Raw genomic sequence first — 22,213 nt, forward strand, 5'->3', positions numbered from 1 at the left:
CAAACCGATGGACAATCAGAGAGGACAATCCGTACGCTGGAGGATATGCTCCGAGCTTGTGTCCTTGACTCCGGAGGCCATTGGGACGACCATCTACCCCTGATAGAGTTTGCCTACAACAACAGTTACCAAGCAAGCATCGGCATGGCCCCATACGAGGCGCTATACGGGCGTCCGTGCAGGTCACCGATTTGTTGGGAGGAAGTGGGCGATAGAAGATTGTTTGGCCCGGATTTAGTGGAAGAAACCACGTCCAAGATAGTTAAGATCAAGAAGAACATCCAGACAGCTCAGAGTAGGCAAAAGAGCTATGCTGATACCCGGAGGAGAGACCTGACCTTTGAGAAAGGTGACCGGGTGTTTCTTAAAGTCACCCCCTTCAAGGGAATTAGTAGGTTCGGCAGAAGGGGAAAATTAAACCCCAGATACATTGGACCCTTTGAAATCTTAGACAAGATTGGTACCACTGCCTACAGACTTGCACTGCCCCCTGAGCTCTCCCGGGTTCACAATGTGTTTCATGTATCTATGCTGCGCAAGTACAACCCGGACCCTTCTCATGTCGTGGCTCATGAACCGCTCTCACTCAGAGAGGACTTGTCTTATGAAGAAGTACCGGTCAGTATCACGGACCGAGAAAGCAGAATACTCCGTAACCGGGAAATATCATTTGTAAAAGTCTTGTGGCAGAACCACACGCCTAGGGAGGCGACTTGGGAGCTGGAATCAGAATTTAGGGCCCAATATCCTCATCTGTTTGATCAAGAGTAATGAGGCAAATTTGGGGACCAAATTTCTTTATGGGGGGGAGAGTTGTAGCGCCCGGAAAGGAGGAGGAAAAAAAAAAAAAAAAAAAAAAAAAAAAAAAAGGGGGGGGGGGCCACGTCAGCAGCCACGTCAGCAGGCCCGGTCAGCAGTCCCGGCCAACCGGGGCCTGCCACGTGGCAAGATCGCGTCACTCTGAAAGGAGCCACGTTGGCGATCCGCGTGGGTGCGATCCGACGGCCCAGATCAATCACGCGATCGGACGGCCCAGATTCAAACGCACGGACGGCCCAGATTCAATCAAAAACGAACGGCCCAGATTAAAACGAAACGAACGGCTGTGATCAAAAGGCAAGGGGTTATAAATAGAACCCCCACACCAGACCAAAAACCCTAGCCGCCAGCCGCTCGCCAGAGAAGACGAACCAGAGGCCGACCGCCGCCACCCGCCGCCACTCGCCGCCGCACCGGGGAAATTTGCGACCGCCGATCGAGGTAAATTTCATACCCCCGACTCGTTTTTCCCCACTGATTCCTCCTATGGCCAAATCGAAGCCGAAATCCCGGCCAAACGGCCGGAATACGCGGCCGAAGCCCAGCGGCGCCGCCGCGCCCCCTCTCGGTTTTTGCCTCCGACGAGGCCCTTCCCGGCCTCCGTTCGATGCAATTTTTATATCACCGTGATCACCATTCTTTTCTCTACAGGTTGACCGAAGCCAAATCACCAAAACACGAACTTCGCCGGAGAGTCGCCGTACCCGAGAGCGCCGCCGCCGGTAAGCTCCGCTTTTCCGTGATTTTTTGGCCCCCCGAGGGCCCTAGGGTTGTTTTCTGACAAGGACCAATGCGAGTGTGGCCGAATTCGGCCAAAAACGGCCGAAAACAGTCAACCCGAGGCGACTCGCCGCCGCCAGCGGCGGCGCCGTCGCCGGAGCACGGCGGAGCCGCCGTGCCGGAGTTGCGATTTGGGCCGAAAGAGGCCCTGGGCCTAATTTGGATTTTTTTGGAACCCGTGCAGGTACTGTTAGCGTGTTTCAGTTCCCCGGGAAAAATTCAGGGAAAATTAGGGACAGCCTGCAGGCGCACTGTGAATCGTATTCGGATCCCGAAAACAAGTAAGGACCCCTCACCCTATTTCCTATCACGGTATTAAAGTTCAAAATGATAAAACAGTATTTCTTGAATTAACGCATGTGTGAAATTGCTTAAGGTTGCTAATGGAGCCCGAGTCTAGTGTGATTGATGATTTACTGTTATTTGGCCTGTTTACAGCTTTAAATGCAAAATGAGGTTTGATGTGTTCATTTTACAGATTTGTGTGCATGTACTACGTTTTTATTAATTATGGGTTGAATGACTGAAAAACTGATACTGTATGTTGTCTGTCTGGTATGAATTACGATTTGCTTGTTTAAATGTGAATTGATGATGCTGATTGAGGAAAAGGAAAAATGAAAGATTGTGTAGACTGATAATTGTATTATGGGGGTCAGCCTGACTAGATATCCTGGGAGATGGTGGACGGACCGGGTCCGTAGGGAACCCTACCGGGATTGTGGTCTCATATGCCGGACGGGGTATGGAGATCTTATGGTTTTGGCGCCCATACCGGACGGGGTATGGGGACGGCCCGTTTCACCCTCATACCGGATGGGGTATTGAGGTTTATGGTTTTGGTGCCCATACCGGACGGGGTATGGGGACGGCCCGTTTCACCCTCATACCGGACGGGGTATTGAGGTTCATGGTTTTGGCGCCCATACCGGACGGGGTATGGGGACGGCCCTGGAAACTGATTATGAATGTTAAAGGTTAACGGGTAGCGGAACCCCTATGGACCCCCACGGATACTAGTAGGCTGGTAAATGAGAAAAAAAGATATGTTGTACAATGATTGAATTACAAGATGCGTGATAAGTGTTATGTTTTACAGCTTAGATTATTCAATGATTATGATAATGTTATTGTTTTTCTCATATTGTTTTCATAAATTCCACCAAGGTAAGTGGATGGTAAAAGTTTTATTATTGATAAAAGGTTTTGTTGTTAATAAACGAGTTTATTGTAAATTATGCTCCTTGGTCTTTTTGTGGTTTTCTACCCACCTTTATCTCCGTGACGGTGAGATATCGTGATGTTCTTACTGGGCTAGTGTAGCTCACTCCTTAATTAACCATTTCAGATCAGGAAGACATGGTTCCCGAGCCCGTTCCGCAGGAGGACGACGAAGGGGATGCCTAGAGACTCTGTAGTCATACGCATAGTTTATTTTCGAGTTTTCTTTCTTAGTTAGTTTAACCTTTTATATTTTAAGTACGCTTGTTTGGTTTTTCGTGTAAGGGATGTTAACTGAAATTTTGATCTCGCTTCCGCATTCGATATATTTAAATACTCATTTCATTTTAATATTTTCCGAGGTCGTTACAAACAATGTCTTCATGATCTGAAATGATTAAATAAGAAATGAGCTACACTAGCTCAGTAAAGACATCACGATATCTCACCGTCACGGAGGTAAAGGTGGGTAGAAAACACAAAAAGACCAATGGAGCATAATTTACAACAAATTCTTTTATCAATAATAAATCATTCACCATCCACTTACCTCGGTGAAATTCATAAAACAGTATACGAAAGCAATAATATTATCATCATCATGAAATCATATATGAACTGTATAACATAATACTTATCAAACCTTTTGAAATTCAATCGTTACACAACATATTTTCCTCATTTACCAGCCCACTAGTATCCATGGGGATTCATAGGGGTCCCGCTACCCGTTAACCCTTAACACTTGAAATCAGATTCCAGGGTCGTCCCCATACCCCTTTCGGTATGGGCGCCAAAACTATAAACCTCATTATCCCGTCCGGTATGAGGGTGAAACGGGCCGTCCCCATACCCCGCCCGATATGGGCGCCAAAACACATAAGATCTCCATACTTCGTCCGGTATGGGAGGCCACAATCCCGGTAGGGTTCCTTACGGACCCGGTCCGTCCACCATCTCCCAGGATATCTAGTCAGGCTGACCACATTATAAGATTACCCGTTTACATAATCTTTCATTCTCTTTTCCCTCAGTCGGCATCATCAATCCACATACAAACAAGCAAAACGATAATTTATGCCAAACAGACAACATACAGCATCAATATCCCAGTCATTCAATCCATAATCAGTAAAACAGTAAAATATGCACACGAAACTATAAAATGAAAACATCAAACCTCATACTGCATTTAAAACTATAAAACAGGTCAAATGACAGTTAACCGACAAACACACTAGACTCGGGCTCCGTTAGCGACCTTAAGCAATTTCACACATTCGTTGATTCATGAAATACCGTTTTATCATTTATTGAACTTTAATACCGTGATAGGAAATAGGGTGAGGGGTCCTTACTCGTTTCGGGGTCCGAACACGGCTTCACGGTGCGCCTATAGGCTGCCCCTAATTTTTCCTGAATTTTTTCCGGGAAACTGAAACGCACTACTGGTACCTGCACGTGTTCCAAAAAATCCCAAATTAGGCCCATGGCCCCTTTTTGGCCAATATCGCAATTTCGGCACGGCAGCTCCGCCGTGCTCCGGCGACGGCGCCGCCGCTTGCGGCGGCGATTCGCCTCGGTTTGGCTATTTTCGGCCGAATTCGGCCACACTTACATCGATCCTTGCGATAAAACAACTCTAGGGCCCTCGGGGGGCCAAAAAATTACGAAAAACTGAAGCTTACCGGCGGTGGTGCTCTCAGGTGCGGCGGCTCTCCGGTGAAGTTCGTGTTTTGGTGATTCGGCTCCGATCAACCTGTAGAGAAAAGAATGGTGACAACGGTGATATAAAAATTGCATCAAACGGAGGCCGGGAAAGGCCTCATCGAAGGCAAAAACCGAGAAGGGGCACGGCGGCGCCGCTAGGTTTCGGCCCTGTTTTCCGGCCGTTTGGCCGGGATTTTGGCTCCGATTTGGCCACAGGGGAAATCAGCGTGTAAAAACAAGTCGGGGGTATAAATTTACCTCGATCGGCGGTCGGAAATCTCCCCGGTGCGGCGGCGGGTGGCGGCAGCCGGCGTCTCCGGCGTCTGGTTCGTCTTCTCCGGCGAGGGCAGGCGGCTAGGGTTTTTGTGGTCTGGTGTGGGGGTTCTATTTATACCATTTTGCCTTTTGATCTCAGTCGTCCATTTTGTTTTAATCTGGGCCGTCCGTTTTTTGATTAAATCTGGGCCGCCCGTGCGATTTCATCTGGGCCGTCCGTACGCACGCTTGATCTGGGCCGTCCGATCACGCGTACGCGGATCGCCAACGTGACCCGTCCCCGGTCGACGTGGTTTTGCCACGTGGCAGGTCCTGGTTGGCCGGGACTGCTGACTGGATCTGCTGACGTGGCTGCTGACGTGGCCTTTTTTTTTTTTTCCTTCTTCAATTTCCCGGGCGCTACAGTATGAGCCGAAAGTTATTTTTTAAAAATAAAACGTTAGGAGCTGTTAAAAAAAAAAAAAATTACGTCCAGGGCTAAATCAGTAATTACGTATCATTTAATACTTAAAAACCCTAATGTCTTTAGAAGCTACTCTTCTCCGTCACTCGTTAGAGCTGCCGCCGCAGAAGCAGAAGCACGAGTAGAGGCAGAGCGCCTTGAAAATCAGAAGAGTATGGAGACTGCGAGAACAGTGAAGGACGTGTCCCCCCACGAGTTCGTCAAGGCATACGCCGCCCACCTCAAACGGTCCGGCAAGGTAACATAATATTACAGACAACGCTCCTGTCTATACCCGAATGAATCGTTTTCTTATATCTATGGATTTCTACCTCTGTTTCTGGGTTTTCAGTTGATCGATTCAGTGATTGATTTCGTTGAATATTTGTTGCTTAGATTGCCTCTTTGTCTAGATTTTCTGGTATATATATATATATATACAGTCCGGTTTAATATCTTTTTGGGTACTTTTCTTGTCTGGTGGATGGTTCTACAGGTAACTGGTTGTTTTTGTCATGAAATCTTTAATGCCTTTGAATTAGCAGGGAGAATAAATGGATCAAGAAGAAGCTAATATTTTTCTTGGTTAGTTATTGGAAGCGGTGGAAAATCGTTGTTTTCGTTTCAGGAGTCTGTTCAACGAAGTACTTTGTATGATGGTCTCTCAAGAACACCCTGTTAACTGATTATTTTGCTTCTACTTGTTCTGATTATTTTGCTTCTACTTGTTCTGATTATGAGAAGCAGACGGTTAAGAATTAAGCAATATTAAGCTTGGTTTAAATCAGATTTGTTCTGTTAGTGACATTAGGTTTTTTTTTCTTTCACGTAATTTAAGATTAGTGCTGTTAAGCATTCAATTGAGATGATAAGAAGGGATTTAGTAGTTTTTCTTTTTTGTTTTTTATTGTGAATAGTTTGTTTGGTCTACTTTCTTTCCCCTCATTACCCTGATTCACTCTCATTATATGTTGGGAATTTATAATTTTTAGCAGATAGTTCTGGATATTATGGAAACTCATGCAAATATGTGTTTCTTTAGCTCTATATGTCTGAATTGGCTGTTTGTAAAATATAAACTTCTTTTAAAGTTGTACAATTGGAAAAACCATTTGTGCCAGGTAGATAATGTTTATAACCTCAAGGGAGTGATGTTGGTAACTTCGATAAATATTCTCCTGGTTACCCTTCTTGCTGCAATCTCAAAAATCATTCTTTAATATTTTATTGTTATGCCCATCAGTTAATTTACATGGTGTAATTCTTATGTTTTGTTGTCAAATCTTTTTATTCTGTCACTAGATCGAACTTCCTCCATGGACTGATATTGTCAAGACCGGGAAATTCAAGGAGCTTGCTCCTTACGATCCCGACTGGTACTTTGTAAGAGCTGGTATGAACTTATCTCTCTCTGATCCTCTTACTCATTGGATTCTCTCTGTTGCTTTACACCTTCTCACAAGGATATACAGTCACATTTATGCACAAGCTGTCAATTATATTAATTTCAGTTTCTTTCCAGCTTCCGTGGCAAGGAAAATATACTTGAGGGGGGGCCTTGGTGTTGGTGCCTTCCAGAGAATCTATGGAGGAAGCCAGAGGAATGGCAGTAGACCTCCTCATTTCTGTAAGAGCAGCGGTGCTATTGCTCGTCACATACTTCAACAATTGCAAAATATGAACATCATCGATGTTGATCCCAAGGGGTGAGCTCTTGCATTATTGTTTTCATATCTCTACACAGATATTTCTTGGGGGTTGCATACAATAAATTAGTTCGTAGAAAATGGAGATTTCACATGATACTCTCCTTGAAGATAAGAAGTTGAAATACCTGCAAGAAACTGATTTGCCTGATATTATAATTATTAGATTGAAGTAGAGCAGGCTTCACTAATATCTAGATTCTAGGATCAATCCATTCTCAAATTATAATCTTTCCCGGGTTATGCTAATACTTTGATAGACTCATGTTATAAGTGTGTTAGTGGTTATTCTACGGTGTATGGCGCTCATCGAAGTTCTGTCTTTTAACTATGCTGTATTTATTCTACAATACTAGTGGGAGGAGAATTACGTCCAGTGGCCAGCGAGACCTTGACCAAGTTGCTGGGAGGATTGCAGTTGCCCGTTGAGAGATTTGGCTTCACCATCAATTGAAAGATTTTAGAAATTTTGAATCAATCATGAGTCAAGAGTAGATAGAATAGGCATTGTGTCAGTTCATATTCAGGTTGTTACGTTCGATACTTAACGAACATGATTTTATTTCTTAAAGCAGTTGTTGTCTCCTTGGGTTTCTTTGATCTTGGATTTAGTTTTAGTTGGTGAAAATCCATTTCAATTATATTATTGTCTGTTTTGTCTTCTTCATATATATATATATACATATTGCCTTTTTGTCTTATTTACTTTTATAATGCCATGAATGAAACATTTTCAGATCAGGCAGAGAAAGAGTATCTGTTCAAACCCAATATTCAGATATATAACGGGGAATGCCAAAATGATGTGAAATGTTGAGTAGGGTTTGTATAGTTTTCTTGGAGAGATCTGAAATATATCAATTGATCTGAAAATTACAATATAAACGTACAATATAAATTATAGTTATTTATCTTTTTATATTATATATTTCAGACATATTATAAGTCAAATACAATTCAAGATTATTGATATTAAATAGGACGGTACTATATTTTTTAAAAAAATTAAAACAAAAAATTGAATATAAATTATTATAAAAATAATTAATCTATCACATGTTATCCATTATATATCTTTTTCTTTATTTATATATTTTCAAAATATTTTAAAACAAATAATGTTTGGCAATATGAATTAATTTTAAAAATTGAAAATTAATATATAAAATATAATTTTTAAATTTATGAATTTTTATTTAATATAAAAATTAAAAAAAAATAGGTGGAGTATGAAATTGAAAATAATTTTGAAAAAAATAAGTAAAAATTTAGATTTGAATGGCATTTTTGAAAGAAAAATCGAAAACTGATAGTGAAAACGTAATTTAAGAAAAATGTAATACGTATGACCGCCCAGTCAGCAGCTCTGACGAACCGGAGCGTGCTGCGTGGCAAGGCACGCTGATTTGATGCAACGCGGGAGGCCACACTAACAATCCGCATACCCGCGATTGGACGGTCCAGATTTATTCCCGCGCGCATGGATAGTCCGGATCCGTTCTCTCTTTAAATGCGATCGTATGGTTCATATCAAATCGCGATGAACGGTTCAACTTCTTTTTTTTTTAAACGCGATTAGACGGTCGAGATCAAAGGCGATGAATGATCCAGATTAAAGGGAGAATGGTATAAATATCTCACTTCACATCGAACCTTAACCCTAATCTCATACCGAATGGGGTATCAAGAATTGGTATTTTGGTGTCATACCGGACGAGTTATGGAGATGATGTAACGCCCAATAATTTCTTGATTTTATTATTATTATTATTATTATTAATTTTATTTAGTTTATTTTATAATTTTATAATTTTAATTGATTTATTTATTTTATTTAGTTTAATTTAATTTAATTTAATAAAAATAAAAATAACAATAATTATAAAATTGGGTAAAAATATTATTTGGATTTAATTGAAATTGATTTTGAAAAAAAAGGGTGAAAATTAAGATTCTGGAGGTATTTTTGAAAAGAAAATCGAAAACCGGGGGTCAAAACACAATTTAGAAAAATTGCGCCACGTCAGCGGCCCAGTCAGCAGCCCTAGCCAACCAGGACCTACCGCGTGGCAAGACCACGTCGACCCAGGAACGGGCCACGTGGGCGATCTGCGTGCGCGCGATCGGACGGCCCAGATGCGTCCCCGCGCGCACGGACGACCCAGATTAAACGTGCGCACGGACGGCCCAGATTTAATCAAAATGGACAGCTGTGATCAAAAGGCAAAAGGGTATAAATAGAACCCCCACACCTGACCACAAAAACCCTAGCCGCCTACCCTCGCTGGAGAAGACGAACCAGACGCCGGAGGAGCCGGCCGCCGCCACCCGCCGCCACACCGGGGAGTTTTTCGACCGCCGATCGAGGTAAATTTCATACCCCCGACTCGTTTTTCAACGCTGAGTTCCCCTGTAGCCAAATCGGAGCCAAAATCCCGGCCAAACGGCCGAAAAATACGGCCGAAACCCAGCGGCGCCGCCGCGCACCTCCTCGATTTTTGCCTCCGATGAGGTCCTTCCCGGCCTCCGTTTGATACAATTTTTATATCACCGTGATCACCATTCTTTTCTCTACAGGTTGATCGGAGCCAAATAACCAAAACCCGAACCTCGCCGGAGAGCCGCCGCACCCGAGAGCATCGCCGACGGTAAGCTTCGGTTTTTTGTAATTTTTTGGCCCCCCGAGGGCCCTAGGGTTGTTTTATCGCAGGGACCGATGCAAGTGTGGCCGAATTCGATTGGAAACGGCCAAAAACGGCCAACCTGAGACGAATCGCCGCCGCCGGAGCACGACGGAGCCGCTGTGCCGAAATTGCGATACTGGCCGAAAGGGACCCTGGGTCCAATTTTGGATTTTTGGGACACGTGCAGGTACCAGTAGTGCGTTTCAGTTCCTCAGGAAAAATTAAAGGAAAATTTGGGACAGCCTGTAAGCGCACTTTAGAGCCGTATTCGGACCCCGAAACAGGTAAGGATTCCTCACCATATTTCCTATCATGGTATTAAAGTGCAATAAATGATAAAATGGTATTTCATGAATCAATAGCTGTGTGAAATTGTTTAAGGTTGCTAATGGAGCCCGATCTAGTGTATTTGTCGGTCAGTTGCTGTTTGGCCTATTTTACAGTTTTTAAATACAGTATGAGGTTTGATATTTTCATTTCATAGTTTCGTATGCATATATCACTGTTTTATTGATTATGGGTTGAATGACTGAGAACCCGATGTTGTATGTTGTCTTGTTTGGCATAAATTACTGGTTTGCTTGTTTGTGTGTGATTTGATGATGCTGACTGAGGAAAAAGGGAAATGAAAGGTTATGTAAATTGATAATTGTATAATGTGGTCAGCCTGACTAGATATCCTGGGAGATGGTGGACGGACCGGGTCTGTAGGGAACCCTACCGGGATTGTAGTCTCTCATACCGGACGGGGTATGGAGACCTTATGTGTTTTGGCGCCCATACCGGACGGGGTATGGGAACGGCCCGTTTCACCCTCATACCGGACGGGGTATGGGGACGGCCCTAGAATCTAATTACAAGTGTTAAGGGTTCACGGGTAGCGGGACCCCTATGGATCCACATGGATACTAGTAGGCTGGTAAAAGAGAAATTATGCTGTTTAAAGATTGAAATGCAAACGCGTGATAAATGTTGTATTATAAAGTCTATGTGATAACATGATGATGATAATGTTATTGGTCTTTCGTATGTTGTTTTATGAACTTCAACGAGGTAAGTGGATAGTAAAGGATTTTATTATTGATAAAAGAATTTGTTGTAAATTATGCTCCATTGGTCTTTTTATGTTTTCTACCCACCTTTACCTCTATGACGGTGAGATAGTGTGATGTCTTTACTGGGCTGGTGTAACTCATTCCTTATTTAATCATTTCATATCAAGAAGACATTGTTCCCGAGCCCGTTCCGCAGGAAGACGGCGAAGGGGACGCCTGAAGACTCTGTAGTTATATTTATAGCTTTTATTTTCGAGTTTCTCTTTTAGTTAGTTTGTTCTTTTATACTTTGAGCACGTTTTTGGCTTTAGTGTAAGGGATGTTAATCAAAATTTTTATTACGCTTCCGCATTTGACCTTTTTAATACACACATTTCATCTTAAAATTTCGGGGTCGTTACAGTTGGTATCAGAGCTGCATTTCCTCATACCCATCCCTTACACAATAGTGCCTTAGAGAAATACTCACCGATAGATCGTTACTCAACCATTCCTTGTGAATGCAGGTACAAGGAAATGAGGAGAGGAAGACCCCCACTAAACCGAGCAGCCCAAGATAACTCGCTTCGAGAGGATTTAGACAGACTATTTGAGATGGTGGAAGCTCTCGTAGCTGCCCAGCAAAGGCGAGATGAGAGAAGGGAGTTACCTGGACCTCCTCCGCTATCGCAGGTTGAGCCCCCACTACAGCAGGCTGATCCCGAGCCACCCCGGCAGGAGCCTGCTCCTCCACAGTACCACCCGGCACCACAGCCGCAGTACGACTCGATACCACAGCCACGGTACCACCAGGCACCGCCACAGCACATTCCAGTACCCCCACCACATCAGCAGGTGCCACCACAGGGCCCCCCAGTTCACCCTCAGCCGGCCCCAGTCCCTCTACCTCGGGACCCCGCTCCTTCCTTGATCGACCCCGGTTTCATAGAGAGGTACAGAAGACTGAACCCTTCTACTTTTGCAGGGGGATCCTCTTTTGAAGAGGCCCAATACTGGCTGGCAGAGACTGAGAGAGCTTTCGAGACCTTGGGAGTAGTTCCTGAGCAGAGGGCTGCCATTGCCTCCTACATGCTGGTAGGGGAAGCAGTACAATGGTGGGAGCTCAAGCAAACCACCCTGCCTACACCAATTACTTGGGAGCAGTTCTTAGCGGCCTTCCACGCAGAGTATTTCCCTAAACACATCCAACACCTGAAGGAAATGGAGTTTGCTCAATTGGTCCAGGAAAACATGACAGTGTTGGAGTATGCTCGTAAGTTCCTGGAGCTGGGCCGATATGCCCCGGAGACATTGATGGATGAGGGCCGAAAGGCCAGGAAATTCCAGTGGGGTCTCTGCCCGGAGATCAGACAGCACTTACTGGTAATGGAGCTCGAGACATATTCAGCAGTTCTAGCAAAGGCGCAGATCATAGAAAGGAGCTTCGACACCCACCCTCAGCTAGCGGGGAGTTCCCGACCCTCAGCCTCGCTCCACAGGCCAGCACCTACTGCGACTGTCCAACCCAGTAAGAGGCCCAGACCCACCATCCAGGCCCCTCCTCAGGCTACGGGGGCAGCATGTGGGAAGATCTGCCAGCACTGCGGCATGGATCACGGGGACCGACCCTGCTATCGCCTCAACAACACATGTCGCATATGCGGCAGTGCCCATCACTATGCAAGGGAATGCCCGAGGAACCAGAATCAAAGAAGGCTTCCAATCTAGGGCAGAGTTTACAACCTTACCCAGAAGGATGCCGACGCAGACCCGGACGTGGTACATGGTATGTATACTATCTCTGGCCACATTGCTCATGTTTTGTTTGACACTGGTGCATCACATTCTTTTGTTTCACATGTTCTTGCTTCCAAAATTTGTGTATCACCTGATAGACTTGATTCATTGTTGCTTGTATCTATCGCTGGGGGGGAGACATTGCTAGGAGAGGTTATCTACAGGGCATGTGCCGTGGAGATAGCAGATAGGAAACTGAGGGTAGACCTGATAGGGTTAGACACGGAGAATTTTGATGTAATCCTAAGAATGGATTGGCTAGCGGCGTATCATGCCACCATAGACTGCTTTAACAAAAATGTTGTATTTAATCCTCCCAACGAGGAGCCATTTACAAGTTAATAAAATCATTTAGTACTGATTTTCCCTGATGGCAAGTTTTCTTAATTCCCAATGCCTTAATCTTGTATTTTCTCTAACTAGGTAAACCCAAGAAAGAAGTTTGTATCCAAGAGATTCCAGTAGTCCGAGACTTTCCAGACGTATTTCCAGATGAACTGCCCGGTCTGCCAGTGGACAGAGAGGTCGAGTTCACCATAGACTTACAGCCAGGTACCCAGCCCATCTCGGTTGCTCCTTACCGAATGAGTCGCATTGAGATGGAAGAACTAAGGAAACAGATCAGTGAGTTACAAGACAATGGTTTCATTAGACACAGCGTTTCCCCTTGGGATGCCGGAGTTACTTTTGCAAGGAAGGGAGATGGAACGTTGAGACTGTGCATTGATTACAGAGGGCTAAACAAGGTAACAATTAAGAACAAATATCCTCTTCCCCGGATTGATGACCTTTTCGATCAGTTGCAGGGTGCACAGGTCTTTTCTAAAATAGATCTACGATCAGGTTACCATCAAGTAAAGATAAGAACAGAAGACATCCCCAAGACGGCATTCCGAACCAGGTACGGACACTACGAGTTCATGGTCATGCCGTTTGGGCTAACCAACGCCCCGACTATCTTTATGGATCTAATGAACAGGATCTTCAGAGAGTTCTTGGATCAATTTGTCATCGTGTTCATCGATGATATCTTAGTCTACTGAAAAAGTAGAGAAGAACATGCTCATCATCTTGCCCAAATCCTACAGGTCCTCAAGGAAAAGAAGTTGTATGCAAAGTTGAACAAGTGTGGATTCTGGATTGAGCAAACCGCCTTCCTGGGACATGTTATATCGAAGGAAGGGGTATCAGTGAACCCCGAAAAGGTTGAAGCGGTACTTGGTTGGGAAAGGCTGACAACAGTTAAGGAAATTCGCAGCTTTCTGGGGATGACAGGTTATTACCGCCGGTTCGTCGAAGGGTTCTCTAGCCTAACAGCTCCTCTAACCCGACTCACAAAGAAGAATGCAAAGTTTGAATGAAATGAGGACTGCGAAAGGAGTTTTTCAGAATTGAAGAAGCGATTGACTACTGCACCCATGCTGGCTCTACCGAGTGGATCAGGAGGGTATACAGTTTATAGTGATGCCTCATATCTGAGCCTAGGTTGTGTCCTGATGCAGCATGAAAAGGTTATAGCATATGGGTCCAGACAGCTAAAGAATCATGAGAAGAACTATCCTACCCATGACTTAGAGCTTGCCGCAATCATACACGCCTTGAAAACCTGGTGCCATTATTTGTATGGAAAGACCTTTCAGATCTATACCGATCATAAGAGTTTGAAGCACATCTTCACTCAGAAGGATCTCAACATGCGTCAGAGAAGGTGGATGGAACTCCTCAAGGACTATGATTGTGATATCTTATACCATCTAAGTAAGGCCAACGTGGTAGCCGATGCCCTCAGCAGGAAAAGTGCGGGCACCCTAGCCCATTTGATGGTTTCATAATGCAGGTCAATTGGGGCCACGCAGCAGGTTCGACTGCGAGATCTGAAGAGGGCCACATGTTTGGGCCACCTAGCAGCCCAACCCGAGTTAATCCAAAGAATAAAGGAAGTCCAGTCAGTCGACCCCGCCCTAGTAACCTGCAAGAAGGATGCAGAACAGGGAGTGAGTTCAGAATTCCAGATCTCTGCCGACGGATTGATTCGTTTCAAGGACAGAGTGTGTGTCCTAGACTACAGTGAGTTAAAAAGAGACATCATGACGGAGTCCCACAGTTCAAGGTTTGCCATGCATCCAGGAAGTACAAAAATGTACCAAACTATGCGACATCGGTTCTGGTGGAATGGGATGAAGAGAGATATAGCTGACTCTGTATCTAAGTGTTTGGTATGTCAGCAGGTCAAAGCAGAACATCAACGCCCAGGTGGGTTACTTCAGCCTTTACCAATTCCAGAGTGGAAGTGGGAACATATCACCATGGACTTCGTATCGGGACTACCCAAGGCACGATCAGGACATGATGCTATATGGGTAATTGTTGACCAACTCACTAAGTCTTCCCACTTCCTGGCCATCAGAATGACTGATTCTTTGGACAAGTTTGCAAGAATGTATATCCGGGAGATAGTCAGATTGCATGGAGTCCCAGTGACAGTGGTATCCGACAGGGACCCCAGATTCACTTCTCGGTTTTGGAATAGCTTCCAGCAAGCCATGGGAACAAAGCTGTCCCTCAGCACTGCTTTCCATCCTCAGACCGATGAACAATCAGAAAGAACAATTCGTACACTGGAAGATATGCTCCGAGCTTGTACCCTTGACTCTGGGGGCCATTGGGACGACCATTTACCCCTGATAGAGTTTGCCTACAACAACAGCTATCAAGGGAGCATTGGCATGGCTCCGTATGAGGCGTTATATGGACGCTCATGCAGATCACCGATTTGTTGGGAGGAAGTGGGCGACAGAAGATTGTTCGGTCCGGAGTTGGTAGAGGAGACCACTTCGAAGATAGCTAAAATAAGAAAGAACATTCAGACAGCCCAGAGTAGACAGAAGAGTTATGCAGACACCCGGAGGAGGGATCTAGCGTTTGAAAAAAGTGACCGAGTGTTTCTTAAGGTTACTCATTTCAAGGGAATTAGTAGGTTCGGCAGGAAGGAAAAATTAAACCCCCGATATATTGGACCCTTTGAAATCTTAGACAAGATTGGTACCGCTGCTTACAGACTAGCACTGCCTCCCGAGCTCTCCCGAGTTCACAACGTGTTTCACATATCTATGCTACGTAAGTACAACCCGGACCCTTCTCATGTCATGGCTCATGAACCGCTTCCACTCCAAGAAGACTTGTCTTATGAAGAAGTACCGGTCGGTATCACGGACCGAGAGAGCAGAATACTCCGCAACCGAAAAATATCATTTGTAAAGGTCGTGTGGCAGAACCACACGCCTAGGGAGGCTACTTGGGAACTGGAATCAGAATTTAGAGCCCAATATCCCCATTTATTCAACCAAAAGTAAGAGGCAAATTTGGGGGGACCAAATTTCTTTAAGGGGGGGAGAGTTCTAACGTCCAATAATTTCTTGATTTTATTATTATTATTATTAATTTTATTTAGTTTATTTTATAATTTTATTATTTTAATTGATTTATTTATTTTATTTAGTTTAATTTAATTTAATTTAATAAAAATAAAAATAACAATAATTGTAAAATTGGGTAAAAATATTATTTGGATTTAATTGAAATTGATTTTGGGAAAAAGGGGTGAAAATTAGGATTCTGGGGGTATTTTTGAAAAGAAAATCAGAAACTGGGGGTCAAAACGTAATTTAAAAAAATTGCGCCACGTCAACGCCACGTCAGCAGCCACGTCAGCGGCCCAGTCAGCAGCCCTGACCAACCAGGACCTGCCGCGTGGCAAGACCACGTCGACCCGGGAACGGGCCACGTGGGCGATCCGCGTGCACGCGATCGGACGGCCCAGATGCGTCTCCGCGCGCACGGACAGCCCAGATTAAGCGTGCGCACGGACGACCCAGATGCAAGAGCACGGACGACCCAGATGCACGCGCACGGACTGTCCAGATTCAATCAAGCACGGACGGCCCAGATTTAATCAAAATGGACGGCTGTGATCAAAAGGCAAAAGGGTATAAATAGAACCCCCACACCTGACCACAAAAACCCTAGCCGCCTGCCCTCTCCGGAGAAGACGAACCAAACGCCGAAGGAGCCGGCCGCCGCCACCCGCCGCCGCACCGGGGAGTTTTTCGACCGCCGATCGAGGTAAATTTCATACCTCCGGCTCGTTTTTCAACGCTGAGTTCGCCTGTGGCCAAATCGGAGCCAAAATTCCGACCAAACGGCCGGAAAATACAGCTGAAACTCAGCGGCGCCGCCACGCCCCTCCTCGGTTTTTGCCTCCGATGAGGTCCTTCTCGGCCTCCATTTGATACAATTTTTATATCACCGTGATCACCATTCTTTTCTCTACAGGTTGATCGGAGCCAAATCACCAAAACCCGAACCTCCCCGGAGAGCCACCGCACCCGAGAGCACCGCCGCCGGTAAGCTTCGGTTTTTCGTAATTTTTTGGCCCCCCGAGGGCCCTAGGGTTGTTTTATCGCAGAGACCGATGCAAGTGTGGCCGAAAACGGCCAACCCGAGGCGAATCGCCTCCGCAAGCGGCGCCGTCGCCGTCGCCAGAGCACGGCGGAGCTGCCTTGCCGAAATTGCGATACTGGTCGAAAGGGTCCCTAGGTCTAATTTGGGATTTTTGGGACACGTGCAGGTACCAGTAGTGTGTTTCAGTTCCTCGGGAAAAATTAAAGGAAAATTTGGGACAGCCTGTAGGCGCACTTTAGAGCCGTATTCGGACCCCGAAACAGGTAAGGATTCCTCACCATATTTCCTATCATGGTATTAAAGTGCAATAAATGATAAAATGGTATTTCATAAATCAATAGCTGTGTGAAATTGTTTAAGGTTGCTAATGGAGCCCGAGTCTAGTATATTTGTCGGTCAGTTGCTGTTTGACCTATTTTACAGTTTTTAAATACGGTATGAGGTTTGATGTTTTTATTTCATAGTTTCGTGTGCATATATCACTGTTTTATTGATTATGGGTTGAATGACTGAGAATCCGATGTTGTATGTTGTCTTGTTTGGCATAAATTACTAGTTTGCTTGTTTGTGTGTGATAAATAAATTTACTTAAATTAAGAGCTTCATTAGTTGTTTTTATGATTTTTACCAACCTTCATTTTTGTATTGGTGAGTAGTGTGATATTCTTACTAGAGTAGTGTAGCTCATTCCTTCATTAACTATTTCAGATCAAGAAGACCAAGATGCAAATCTCGATCCACAAGAGGGTTGCGAATAACATGTCCAGTTATTTACTTTCCATTTATTTCTTTGATTTTTCGTTTGTTCTTTTAGAATGGTCATTCTCGTATCCCTATTGGGTATTTTAAACTATTGTGTAAGGAATATAAACCCTAACTTTATTATTTCGCTTCCGCATTCAATTTATAATTTATTTCCTTTCAAGTTCTGGGCCATTACAGTCGGTATCATAGCTGCGTTCCTTAGAATCATTCCTTACACAAACTTAAAAATACCAAATATGAACTATCACCCAACCCTTCTTTGTGAAAACTAAGTAGAAAGACACGAGGAGATGAGGTCTATTACTGAACATAACAACCTAAAACGGGTCGTTTCAAGAGCATGTCAATCGGCTTTTCGATATTTTAAAGAGACTCATCTTTGCCCAGTGAGCTAGGGAAGTGAGGAGGGAACTATCTAACCTTCCACTACTTCAACACTATGAGCTACCCCTACAACGAGAGGATTTAACATCACCTCGATGCAACCCTGCTCCTCTGTCGTATCATCCGACACTGTCACAACACAATTCGGAGCCCCCACCATATCATCCAACACCGTTACAGGGCCACTCGGTCCCTCCCCAGCAACATCTGGTCCCTCTTTCACAGGACTCGGTTTCACCCATGATGGACCTGATAGAGACTGACACGGGGGACCCTGATGTATTTCCAAGGATGAACTAGTTAGCGACGTATCACATCACCGTGGATTGTTTCCAGGAGAAAAATTGTATTTAAGCCTCCTAACAAAGAGTCATTTACAAGCTAATAAAAGTTTCGAATATTATTCTCCTCTAACAAATTTCTTAATACATAGCACTTTAACTCGATTGTTTTCTCTACAATATACAAACTTAAGAAAGAAATCTATATTCAAGAGATCCCGGTAGTCCAAGACTTTCCGAATGTGTTTCCTGATGAACCTCTTGGACCACCAGTGGACAGGGAAGTTGAGTTCACCATAAACCTTCAATATGGCACGCAGCCTATCTCAGTTTTTCCTTATCGAAGGAGTCATGTAGAAATGGAAGAGTTGAGGAAATAGATCAAGAAACTGCAAGATAGTAGGTTCATTCAACACCGTGTTTCTCCTTGGAGTGCTGGAGTCCCATTTGCAAGGAATGGGAGATGAGACGTTAAGGTTATGTATTGAGTATAGGGGACTGAACAGGATTACGATCAAGAACAAGTACTCCCTTCAGGATCGATGAACTTTTTGATCAGTTGCAGGGTGGCCAGATCTTCTCCAAAATAGACTTATGTTCAGGTTACCATCAGGTAAAGATCAAGGTAGAAGACATTCCCAAAATAGCTTTTCAAACTAGGTACGGACACTATGACTTCCTGGTCATGCCATTTGGACTAACCAACACCTCAACCATCTTCATGGATTTGATGAACATGATTTTCAGATAATTTCTAGATCAGTTCGTCATTATATTTATCGATGATATCCTGGTCTATTAAAAAAGTAGAGAGGAACACGTTCACCATCTGACTCAAGTTTAGCAGGTTCTTAGAAATAAGTTGTATGCAAAACTGAGTACGTATGGGTTCTGGCTCAAGCAGACTACCTTCCTATGGCACATCATATCAAGGGATGGAGTGTCAGCGAACCTCGAAAAAGTTGAGGCAGTGCTCGGCTGAGAAAAATTAACTTCGGTCAAGGAGATTCGTAGCTTTATCGGGATGGTAGGTTATTATCGCAGGTTTGTGGAAAAATTTTCTAGTCTATCTCCTCCTTTGACTCAGCTCACAAAGAAGAACGTTAAGTTTGAGTGGAACAAAGACTGTGAAAGGAGTTTTTTAGAACTAAAGGAGCGGTTGACTACTGGATCTGTGTTGGCCTTGCTGAGTGGGACAAGTAGATATACAGTTTATAGTGATGCCTCCTACCTGGTGTAACACCCTAATTTTATTTTTATTATTATTATTAGAATTATTATAATTTCATTTTATTTTAATTTTTTTAATTGATTTATTTAGGAAATAATATATGGTTTTAATTTAGTTTAATTTAGTTCAATGAAAATAAAAATAATAATAATGATAAAAATAGATAAAATTATTTTTGAGATTTAATTGAAAATAATTTTGGGAAAAATGGGTGAAAATTCGGATTCTGTGGATGTTTTTAAAAAGAAAATCGAAAACCGGGGGTCAAAATATAATTTTAAAAAATTACGCCACGTCATTAGCCACGTCAGCAGCCTAGTCAATAGCTCCGGTCAACCAGGACAAGCCGCATGGCAGAGATGCTGACCGGGAGGCCACGCAGAATGAAGCCACGTGGGCGATCCGCGTGCGCGTGATCAGACGGCTGAGATCCATTCCCGCGTTCACGGACGGCCCAGATCAAACGCACGTGTGGACGGCCTAGATTGCACACGTCCGGACGGCCCAGATCGCATCGCGATGGATGGCCCAAATTCATTTCCAATTTAATCGCGATCGGACGGTCCAGATTAAATCGTGATGGACGACTCAGATTAAAAGGGAAATGTTATAAATAATCTCATCCACACCCAACCCCAAACCCTAGCCACCAGAACCCTCGCTAGAGAGGACAGCCCAGCCACCGGAGGAATCGACCGCCGTCACCCGCCACTGCACCGGAGCACCTTCCGGCCGCCAAACGAGGTAAAATTTCTCCATTTGGCTCGAATTTCAATGCTGAACCCACCTGTGGCCAAATCAGAGCCAAACCACCGGTCAATTGGCCAAAAAACGTAGCCGAAGCCCAGCAGCGCTGCCACACCCGTTCGATGTAATTTTTATACCACTGTGACCACCGTCCTTTTCTCTACAGATTGACTGGAACAAAACGCCAAATCGCGACTCATGCCAGAGGAGTCGCCGCACTCGAGAGCTCCATTATCGGTAAGTCTCGGTTTTCTATTTTTTTTTGCCCATTGAGGGCCCTACCTGTGTTTCCTCGTAGGAACTAGTGTTAGTTTGACTGAATTCGGCCAGAAACGGTCGAAAATAGCAAACTCGAGGCGGATCGCCGCCGTGGGCGGCGGCGCCGTCGCCGGAGCACGGCGGAGCCACCGTGCCAAAATTTCAAAATTGGCCAAAGAGGCCCTAGGTTTGATTTGGAGTTTTTTTTTGGGACATGTGCAGGTACCAGAAATGTGTTTCAGTTCCTGGAGAAAAAATTCAGGGAATATAGGGACTACCCGTAGGCACAGTGAAAAATCGATTTTAGACTCCAAATCAAGTAAGGATTTCTCACCCTATATCCTATCACGGCATTAAAGCTTAATAAATGATAAAACGGTATTTTATGAATTAATAGATATGTATAATTGATTAAGGTTGCTAATGGAGTCCGAATCTGATATATTTTCGGTCAGTTGCTGTTTTAGTTATTTTACAGTTTTAAAGGCATTATGTTGTTTGATTTATTTATTTTATGGTTTTGAATGCATAAATCACTGTTTACTTCACTACTGCCTAATTTTGTAAATCTGATGATATGCCTGCATTGTTGGATGCTCGTTACTGGTTTAAATATTCATGATTATGTGAGAAACAGAAAACTACGAAAAGATTAGAAAATGTATGTGAATTGATAAGTGGATAAGTCGACAGCCTCACTAGATATCCTGGGAGATGGTGGACGGATAGGGTCCATAGAGAACCCTACTGGGAACGTTGTCTCTCATACCGGACGGGGTATGGAGACTTTAAATGTTTAAGCGCTCATACCGGACGGGGTATGGGGACGGCCCGCGTCACTCTCATACTGGACAGAGTATTGAGGTTTATGGTTTTGGCGCCCATACCGGACGAGGTATGGGGATGACCTTGGAGTTAAGTTGTTAAGGTGAATGGTTCACGTGTAGTGGGGACCCCTATAGATCCCCATGGATACTAGTAGGCTAGTAAAAGAGGAAATTTATTGCCTGATGATTGAAATATTAAAAGTATGACATGTGTTATATTACAGAGTGCGTATGATTTTATGATATTATAATGTTATTGTTTTCATTAGTTTTTTTTATGAATCTCACTGAGGTAAGTGGACAGTAAAAAGGGTTTTATTATTGATAAATGAAATTGTTATAAATTATGCTCAATTGGTCGTTTTTGTTTTCTACCAACCTTTACTTATGTGACAGTAAGATAGTGTGACATCTTTACTGGGCTAGTGTAGCTCATTCCTTAATTAACCATTTCAGATGAGGAGGACTTGGTTCCCGCGCTCGTTCCGCAGGAAGACGGCGAGTAGATGCTTAAAGATTTTATAGTTTTTCTTATAGTATTCATTTCTAGTATTTACTTTAGTTAGCTTATTCTTTCATATGTTTAATACATTTTGGTTATTGTGTAAAGGATGTTAAACATAATATTTTATTTCGCTTCCGCACTTAGAATTTTTATATATACGTTTCCTTTTAATTTTTGGGGCCGTTACAGTTGGTATCAGAGCCGCGTTCCTCGGACTCGTCCCTTACACAATAATATTTAGACAAATACCAACCGATTAATCGTTACTCAACTCTTCCTTGTGAA

The 22,213-nt window shown here is 43.9% G+C and overlaps 1 protein-coding gene across 1 annotated transcript; it reads left to right on the forward strand.

Annotated features, from left to right (window-relative positions):
• Positions 1–5,327: 5,327 nt before the first annotated feature.
• LOC110819238 (Ribosomal protein S19e family protein) lies at positions 5,328–7,655 on the forward strand. Its single transcript, XM_022048365.2, has 4 exons — positions 5,328–5,507; positions 6,551–6,641; positions 6,771–6,954; positions 7,311–7,655. Exons 1-4 carry the CDS (start codon positions 5,424–5,426, stop codon positions 7,381–7,383), a joined length of 432 nt encoding a protein of 143 aa, XP_021904057.1. The 5' UTR covers positions 5,328–5,423; the 3' UTR covers positions 7,384–7,655.
• The last annotated feature ends 14,558 nt before the right edge of the window (positions 7,656–22,213 follow it).

This window comes from Carica papaya, chromosome 9 (genome assembly GCF_054855325.1).
Source record: "Carica papaya isolate Zhongbai chromosome 9, ASM5485532v1, whole genome shotgun sequence".
NCBI lineage: Eukaryota > Viridiplantae > Streptophyta > Magnoliopsida > Brassicales > Caricaceae > Carica > Carica papaya.